The 9740-nt window shown below is 34.9% G+C and overlaps 1 protein-coding gene across 2 annotated transcripts in view; it reads left to right on the top strand.

The window, feature by feature from the left end:
- The first annotated feature begins 4424 nt into the window (after positions 1-4424).
- LOC121391294 overlaps positions 4425-9740 on the top strand; it is a 46999-nt gene continuing 41683 nt past the window's right edge. For both annotated transcript variants that reach the window (XM_041522973.1, XM_041522977.1), the window contains exons 1-2: positions 4425-4593; positions 7074-7445. In XM_041522973.1, the coding sequence (XP_041378907.1) occupies positions 4575-4593; positions 7074-7445 (391 nt within the window). In that variant the 5' untranslated portion in view covers positions 4425-4574. The remainder of the gene's footprint in view (positions 4594-7073; positions 7446-9740) is intronic.

Below are 9740 nucleotides of genomic sequence, written 5' to 3'. Positions count from 1 at the left end.
CACATCATAGAGATTAGTTTTAACAATGGAGGAATTCTCAATATGACCTGTGTTGGCAATAGTGGCCAATTTATTACTTTACATACTGAGTATATTATGTCTACAATCATTTGTTTTCAATGGTTAGGGTCCCCTAATCATATCTACATTGTTTTTGAAGATATATAATACTTTCATATGTGATTCACTTTAACGGCAATGCATTAATTATTAGTCAGGTAAAAACGTTATGGTTTTGACCCTAAAATTACCCCTAAATATAACAAGGGGCACCAAATATCAGTTTTATATATTGTATCCTAATGTATACATTTCGATGGAATATGTAACATTAAAATGGCCCAATATAGTATTTTGGGCTAATTTGTACATGATTCATAATATTAAGAAATATCCACAGCGGCCATATTGAAAAAAATGGCTGTCATGGGCACCACAGGTCATACCGAGAATCCCTCCAATCTTTACAATGTTCTCTATGATGTCTAGTACGAGTGTGTAAAGTGTCATGCTTTTATCAAATAGTGCACAATTTGGTCATATCCTCTGGACTAACATAGCTATTGTACAGTGGGACCTGATTGCTTAATACTTCACAAATTAATGGACATCTAAAACACCAATACCCTCCTATGCTATTCCGGACTTCGGATGCAAATTCAAGAACAAAAGAACCTTTCATGTAGTAATTAGCTCTGTCTACACCGGCATGCGATCATGCCTACTGTCTGCCATTGGCTCCCCGGTAATTAGGACACCACAGAAAGTGTTAAGAAATAATCGCGCCTCTTTGAAAACAATGAACAACACCTGTAGTAATGGGTGTAGGTAGCAAGATAAATCGTATTATTATTTGTATGTGTTCATATCTGCATTGCATCATACCGATCTGTCTAAGACAATAAATTCAGATCCCTATTTTATGTGATATTAATCAATAAAATAATGTTATTTATTCTGCTTTTTGTTTTAAATGCGTTCTGATCTGAACACATATTTTTATTACAGTAAGATGTTAATATCCCACTTTCAAAAGTCGGGACTGAACTTGTGGCCTGCTTTTTACAGTTAGGTAGGTAACTAGGTTAACGTGCTTATATACCACTTCCTCACCAATCGAGGTACCATTAGAGTAGATGTACAAATGTGTTAAGACCAAAATGTCCAAACTAGCGTCCGTTAAGAATCAGCTGTTTTTCGAACAATCATTCTCTGCTGTCGGCATGTTGACTACTAATACAACACCTGATGCTACGTCACAGGTCTGATGTGGGTCAAATCAATTGAGCAGTGGGTTTTTTCCCCAAGCATTTAAAAAAAGTCACTTTATTAATAACTGGGATGGTATTTTTGGTTTTTATTTTTAATACTGTAATATTTATGTATTTGTTTTATATACTGTGTATTAATAATGTGCCATGATTGTGGACCTTTAAGTGTTAAAAGTTAACTTTATGATAAAGGAAAGTTGAAATAATACCGAAAATGTTGTAGTCAAATATCAGAAAATTACATTACGTACATGTTTTCATTTCCAATAAAGGCTATTTAGATTTTATTAAAAAAAATATTGAAGATTCTGCATTAAAATAATTTTTCAGTTAAAAAGAAAAAAAAGACCAACTAGCTCTTTTGAATAATAACGTATTTTATATGATTTATATCTTGAATGATGACATAATTTGTTTGATTTGCTGTTTAGTGTATATACTGAAAAAATTAGAAATACGTTACGTATTTTCAAGGCCACTTCGGTTTCGGAAAAATTGGGAACAGTTGGTGTAGATGTTTGCAGCGCTTATGTGATAGCAAAAGTAGAATGAACACTTTTCACTCGTTATGTGGAATACAAAGTATACAGTAAAATAGATTTTGAGCCTTAATATAAGCACGAAAATAACACTTTTATATTTACACACGTTTACACTATTATAAAGCAAATATAAAGCAAAATATCTGAAAAGTGGAGGGGGGGGGGCACATACCCCCCTTGCCCTTGCCTCCCCCCGTTTCCTATGCCAGTGCTAGTACATAATTTATGAATAATTGGATCTTTAACTTAATATTTAAAAACTAAAATTAAAATTCAATATCTGAATTTAGTATATTTTTTAAACTGTCTGACCGGCCGTATCTAACTTTTATTAATATTGTTCACAGAAAAACACAATTATTCTAATAGGCCATTAATAGTTGTAGGCTGAAAAAAAACAAACAACAAACAAACAAACAAACCACATTTAAGGAAATATTAATTACAGGCAGTAAATCGGCAGAGATGAATTTTACTTGTAGATGTAAAATGCAGAAAACTGCATTTCAGGACATCAAGTTTTCAAACCTTTACGGGGGAGCATACCCCCGAACCCCCTAGAAACTTTGCTTTGTGCCCTCAATCTCAGTCATCCCCCCCCCCCCCCCATGTCTAACTGTTTTCGCCGTGTCTGAATTTGCTAACAAGCAGTGGTAGTCTCAAGAATTATAATAGTGTTTCAACAGGGGGTCACGCGAGGTCAAAATCATAGAGCGAAGTCACTTCTCTCTCAAGCTTTAGTGAGGGCGAAGTTTCTAACAGCAGGGAGACTTGAATTTTTAATCCAAAAAATAAAATACGCAAAAATAAGTTATTTTAATACATGTTCAACTTTTACAATCTGTATTTTATTTATTTCTTATTTTTTTATTTCTTCTTATTATTATTATTTTTTATTTTTTTACCCTCTGTACTGCTAATTGATGAATATGTGCTCTATAGTTTAAAAATAATAATTTAAATCACCTTTCCCGGTCGCGTGAACCCTGTTTCAAGGATACAATCTTGAATGTGATTAGTGTTACACATTGTCATTGGTGTTACTTTTTATCATTGGTGTTACTCAAGAATATATTAACTGTCATTTCTCTAGAAACTGTATTTTTTTACATTTAAATTGTTTATTAAGGAAAGCATAGCTTCTACCTTTATGACTTTGATCAAATTTATTTTCAAGGATTCCATATTTTTAAATAATTAAAACTGCCACAGTGCATAATTTAAGTCACATATAGAATATGTGTGTGGAAATGCAAAATTACACCCTTGGATAGTTTTAATGCTAAAGTTGTTCCAAATATGTTATTAGGGACACCCAAATAATACATCCATATGCTTTTGATCACTACAAACCAAATGGATTACACTCCTGAACTACCCCACTTGTCCGGTAACACCATTGACATATTGAGCTTGTTATGGAGTAGGAGGCGGGACGTAGCCCAGTGGTACAGCGTTCGCTCGATGCGCGGTCGGTGTGGGATCGATCCCCGTCGGTGGGCCCATTGGGCTATTTCTCGTTCCAGCCAGTGCACCACGACTGGTATATCAAAGGCCGTGGTATGTACTACCCTGTCTGTGGGATGGTGCATAAAAAAAATCCCTTGCTGCTAATAGGAAAGAGTAGCCCATGAAGTGGCGACAGCGGGTTTCCTCTCTCAATATCTGTGTGGTCCTTATCCATATGTCTGACGCTATATAACCGTAAATAAAATGTGTTGAGTGCGTCGTTAAATAAGACATTTCTTTTTTGTTCATGGAGTAAGATAGGTCTGCACGTGCAGGCCGATTACAGTGCTGTGTGGCCAGATATAATTTTATGTTTCTTTTTCTTTTTTATCTAGTTTCCAAAAGTTAACAATAAATTTTTATATCTTTTGTTTTATCTTGAATTTGTGTTTTGAAAAGTGATGCTTTCTGTAGAATGACCCATAGGTATTTAACCCCCCCCCCCCCCCCCACCACACACACACATAAAAAAAAAACCCCAACCCAACCTTAATTGTTAGGCCCTACAGCTTCAAAGTTGTGACTTAGTCGCAGTTCGATTTCAACTTATTTTCATGGCTATATCCAATGAAGGTTCAAGCACGTTGTGTCGTGGTATCTTATCTTGGCCGTAGATACCCACCGATTCGACTGGACCATTAAAACGTTCCGAGTAGCCCAAGGGCCGGTACAGGGGTGCGAACACATTACTTACCCAGCGTTAAGCCCAATGGTTTAGCCACTATACCACCCTTGTTCCTACACATAGCACTATTTGAACATATTTATTCATTGCATTTCAATTTATTGTCGTACTTATATTCAATTATGGTTAAAGCACGCTGTCCTGGGCACCCACACCTCGATCAGGTACCATGGCTGTTTGTCCAGAACAATGGGTTAATCATTAGTTGTTAGTGAGAGAGAAATTGAAGCCCGATTGTGTGAGACTCGATACCGGAATGTGAACTCAGTACAGTAACCTACAAGCCCGATGTCTTAGCCAGTTATTTGAACATAAAATCGTGTGCTAACCGGAACTACTTTTATTTATGTACACAAATGAAAGGTTTTGGGGGGATATTACAAGGTATTATGGGTAAGGAAAAATGGCCTCCCGAATTCTGACAGTGCGTTAGTCTTGAACAAAATGCCCGCTTAAAGAATTTGTTAACTCGCTTGAACATTATGCTTACATTAGTTATAATGTAAAATAAATGGATATTAGCATGCACTGGATTTCATCCTCTAATCCGTGGAGATGTGAGCGAGGATGGTCATAAAGCGGAAAGGTTCGTGGTCGTCCCGTAAATGTGATTTGTTTATGTAGTAACGTGTTTTTACCCATTCTTGTGTACCCAGGTCAATTTGTCAAGTGACATATACAATACATTACACGCGGTTCGGTGTGTGTAATATTAAACACGTTTCAAAAAATGAATTTAAACAATTCATAAATCTTATACGGATTAGCTTTAATATTTAATTACGTTAATAAAATGACATGTTGACAAGTCAAAGCATGTTTTGAATGATTTTAAAACTTTCTCTCTATAGTTTATTCAGGGCTCGAAATAGGAAGTAAAATATGGCCTGCTATTTTATAATTCTTTTTTTTAAAATAGCAGGTCTAAAAATATATGTCCTGCTAAAATTGTTTTTAAATATTGCCTGTTAGAAATAAAACAGCACTGGGTGAGGGGAGGTTTGGGATAGTTTGTGGAAAATTAGGACCTCTGTGAGTGATGTACATATATGTATTTTAGAGCATTATCATGATTATGCAGGTCTGTAGGATAAAATTGATATCTAGACAGATGGGGGGATAATCTGTAATGGAAGATGACACAAGAGGTACATGTATGTTCAGAGGTGCAGATGTGGAAAATATTTCATTAGCCAGGGTTTCAGCCAGAGTGTAAAACGGGTATGGTGCCATACCCAGATATTTTTGCAGATTATTTTTTTTTTTTGTTAAAGTTAACGTTTTAACAAAATTAATTACTCATCATTAATGTACAATTTTCTATACCCTAACTCTAAACTTAACCCATTTTCTTTCTGGAGGAGACACCCATATCCCCTGTTGACTGTGGTTGCATTCAATTTCATAGCGCCATACCCAAAAAATTCTTTCTGGCAGAAACACTGCTAGCCTGCCGAACCAAAACAAACTAACATTGACTAGCCAGCCAGAAGTTTTACTAATCCGCCTGGCTATAGAACAATATATTATTCTTTAACAATATTATAATAATTATTACAAAATTCCAATGATATCCTGCAAGTATTTAACAACAATCTATTCAAAACACACCAGCAATGATTTGATGAGTGTACTTTCTGCACACCTGATGTTCGTCTCCTGGCCTGCTTGGTTCCTAAGGGCTGCTATGGAATTAAAATATTTAACAGAACCATGTGGATCAAACTAGTGGATGAGATAATCATACATACATCCGTCCCTTGAAAAATTACCTGCTAATTTTTGATAGTTTTAGCAGATGAATTCCTACAACTTGTTCCTTAGGTAGTTTTGTGAAACCTACATACAATGTACACATAAGTCAAAAACATATTTTTATTTATATACTAAATTTTTTCTCATAACCAAAACAAATTTAATTAAGAGTACCCAAAAATATTTCTTTTTAATTCTTTTTAATTCTATCACTATCAGAAAATAATGGAAGTGCTTTTTGCCAGCAGGGATATTTAAAAATATTTTTTGCAAATATTTTACATTTATATTCGCATATTAAACTAATGAGTCAATAATGTTTGGTTTGGCAGGTTTTGAATTGGGTCGGCCCAGATAGAATGTCCGGCACCAACTTCAACCAATTTCTACTAATGGCCACAGATAAAATCAAGTCGATGCCATGTTTGTCTTTAGAAGCAAAGGCCATATAACTCTGGCTATCACAGATATTTATGAAATATTTGTAAATATCATGAATTTAAATGCAGCCTAGACTGAATATCTTCAATTCAGATTCAGTGCATATTATTAAAAAAATTTGACAAGCATTCGGATCATTCCGTCAAAATTCATAAAAGCCTATCCACAAAACTGCTTAACTCCCATAACTTTCAATTGATTCAATCTCTGTGTATAGTGGCTAGCACATAGGATGCTCAAGCCAATATGGATGGGTTCAAATCCCAGCATACACTTCTGAATGTCATAAGAAAACATACTTTGCAGGGCTCACTCTAGGAATAATTTTATTCTAGCCAATTTTTGGATATTTTAGACAGGGTTTCTGACAGTTGGTAAAACGGGTATGGTGCCATATACAAATGTTTTTACAGATTTTATGTTTTTTTAAGTTAACCTTTTGACAAAATTAATTACTCTTATCATTACTGTATGATTTTCTTAACCCTAACACCCATTTTCTTTCTAGATAGGCCTACATAACCCCTGTTGACTATGGTTGCATTCAAATCCATAGCACCGTACCCAAAAAAATCTCTTTCTTGCAGAAACACTGCTAGAATATTTCTTTGAAAAAGATTACAGAATGACAATTAAAAACTTAATTTTATTAACCAAAATACTATGTTAAGCCACTTTGTATTAATCTCAGATGACAGTATCAAAGAAAAGTCTGATATGTTTAATGTAATAGACCTATTCAATTACAAGTGTATAAATTATAATAAAGATGTAAAAGTTATTTCTGATATGGTTAATGTTATAGACCTATTAAATTACAAATTTATAAATTAGAATAAAGTAGTAAAGGTTATTTCTGTTTGATTGCAGACTTTCAAAAGGCAGCAGCCTTCATCCATGAGTTTTTACTAAAGCTCAATGAAGATGGCGAGTGTGCTGAGCTGCGTGACACCCTCAATCTCGCCTTGCTGCACATGCAGAAGTACTATCGGAAACTACAGTCCCGGTCGCAGGAGAAGAACTGTCAGGCAACGTTACAGTTTGCGAGGGGATTAAGTCCCTTAACACCGTTTGTCGACACTCCAGATAAGTTCCAGTGGAAATGGATAAACTTAGACATGCTGGGAAGGTTCGCCACAAATATGAGTGGAGCCGACAGCATAAACTTTGTCACCTTACCAAATGTGATTGAAGCTGCTAAAAATGGCACAATTGAAGAACTTGAGAATATAATTGCTCAAGGTATGTGTGTTGTTCATGTATTTATTGTTAGGAATGAACCGGTTTTAAATGCATATTATTATATATTACATTTAAGGATATATCTGAAAATATCAGTCTATATACAGGGCTCGAAGTTAAAAAATGTACTGACGGAAAATGCCATTGTTGTGATATAAATTGCTATAGGTAAAGAGCATCATTGACAGCATTATTATGCTGTCGGTAAGGCTCAACAATGGCAAAATGTATAAACCTGGTGTACATTATCTGCCAGTATTTAACATTTGCACATTTGAAATATGTCTACATACAGCAAAATAACCTTTCAGTCATGTTTATTTTAAACAAATTGCCAGAGGTAGGCTCAAAATTGCCGTTGTTGGACCGTTTTATGTACTTTGACAAAGTTTAAACATCAGTTCTCTCACTATAATCTTTTTAAAAATTAGAAAAATAAATCTATTAATTTTCAGGATTTTATGGTAAGTTTGACCTTCATACCCTCTGGCAGAAACCCTTGTAGCTCAGTGGTAAAGTGCTCGCCTGATGCACGGATGGCCTAGGATTGATTCCAGTCGGTGGGTCCATTGGGCTATTTCTGGTTCTAGCCAGAGTACTATGACTGGTATATCATAAACCCATGGTATGTGTTATCTTCTCTGTGGGATGGATCATATAAAGGATCCCTTGCTACTAATGGAAACATTTAGCACGTTTTCTCTAAGACTACCGTAAAGGGAAATATGTTCACAGGAAAAATTCATCGTAAAATTATAATTTGCACTTGAATTTAATTCCTTGCAAAAATAATTCCTTTCAGTAGAGAAGAGATCACTAACGGTCCATGATGACAGTTAGCCCAGGACATAATTTTAACCACTGACTTTGCTCTACTTGTCAGTTTTTCCTCTAAATTAAAGAACGAGTCACATGACTCCCGTGGGTTAAAGGTCAATTTGTGGAAATGAAGAATGGCTGATTGCCAAGTATTGAAATTAATATAAAATTTGGATGATATGACAGGGATCACAGTAAACATACCAGTTTATTGCCCATCTGGTTAAAATATTTTGGTACATATCATCAAAGTAATACGTCCCACTAGAACGCCAAGTGGGACACAACATTTTTGACGCCACACAATGATGTCATCGATTGGCGCACTACAACCTTCAGGAACGTCAACCAAACAAGTTAGGTGATATAAATTAAGATCGATTATGGGTAATAAATAGGATAATAAACTTGCTAGTACTATTTCGTTTATGTCCCTTGTGAAGTAATTTTCATTGTCACTCACTAAAGCTTGTGACAATTGAAAATGATTTCACTCAGGACATAAACTTGATACTAAATGGAAACAGTTCGATGCAGTACGTTTTAAAATGCATATTTAATATAGTTTTTTGACCATATGATGCAGCATGCACATGTTGATGGAACTGTTGCTAGAATGACTTTGCGTTTGCCCGGAAATGGTGTTTTCCATGTCTATTAATAGACCCGAGCAAGCCCGATGAGTCGTCGTATTCCGAATGGTTCTTAAAATGCATCTTTTAACACAAAAATTTATCTTCTAAATTGAACAGTGGACGAATAATCTAGTGCCATTGTGTTTATTTAATGTAAGTTGTAGAGCTAGCTGGGCAGTATTAAAATTTGAGGTTCGGTATTGGTATCAGTATTTTTGTGGATGATTTACCATGGTATTGGTACAGTATTCGGATTGACACAATACCGATATCGAGCAGTATTTTTGGTAAACTCTGCTTTAAATGAAAGCCTGAGTTAAAGCTCTCCTGATAATTTGATCTAAATAAAATTAAATTCCATACACAAGGCTCTCATTCGATTTATAGCCAACAGATTTTTATTTATTTTTGTGTTCGTCAGATATATTTTTACTGAATTTTGTATTTTGAAATTTGCTCAACTAAAGTACACATTATTCAACACGTTTATTAGGTGCTTTGTTATTATAAAGTTATTTCAGTTTTGAATGTGATTGGAATTCGTTGACATTTTGTTGTCCTCATCGCAGTCATGAATTTATTTTTTCTGTTGTAATTTTTTAAACGTATATTTAACGGGATGCAGATGATTCGTCCTCTGGACGTTTCGTCCACAGACGATTCGTCCACTAAAAATTCGTCCACTGTTGAACTCAGACGATTCGTCCACAACTAAAAATTGTTCTTGGACAATTCGTCCACTATAATTTTTATAGTTCATTTAGAACTTGGCTGGAACTTGGTAGCGGAATGGAAATAATATCATTGTTTATTGGTTGGTTACTTCGAATGACATCACGTT

The sequence above is a fragment of the Gigantopelta aegis genome, chromosome 3 (genome assembly GCF_016097555.1).
Source record: "Gigantopelta aegis isolate Gae_Host chromosome 3, Gae_host_genome, whole genome shotgun sequence".
Classification (NCBI taxonomy): Eukaryota; Metazoa; Mollusca; class Gastropoda; order Neomphalida; family Peltospiridae; genus Gigantopelta; species Gigantopelta aegis.
The sequence above is the reverse complement of the archived record's forward strand: the minus strand, read 5'-3'. Positions and strand labels throughout refer to the sequence as shown.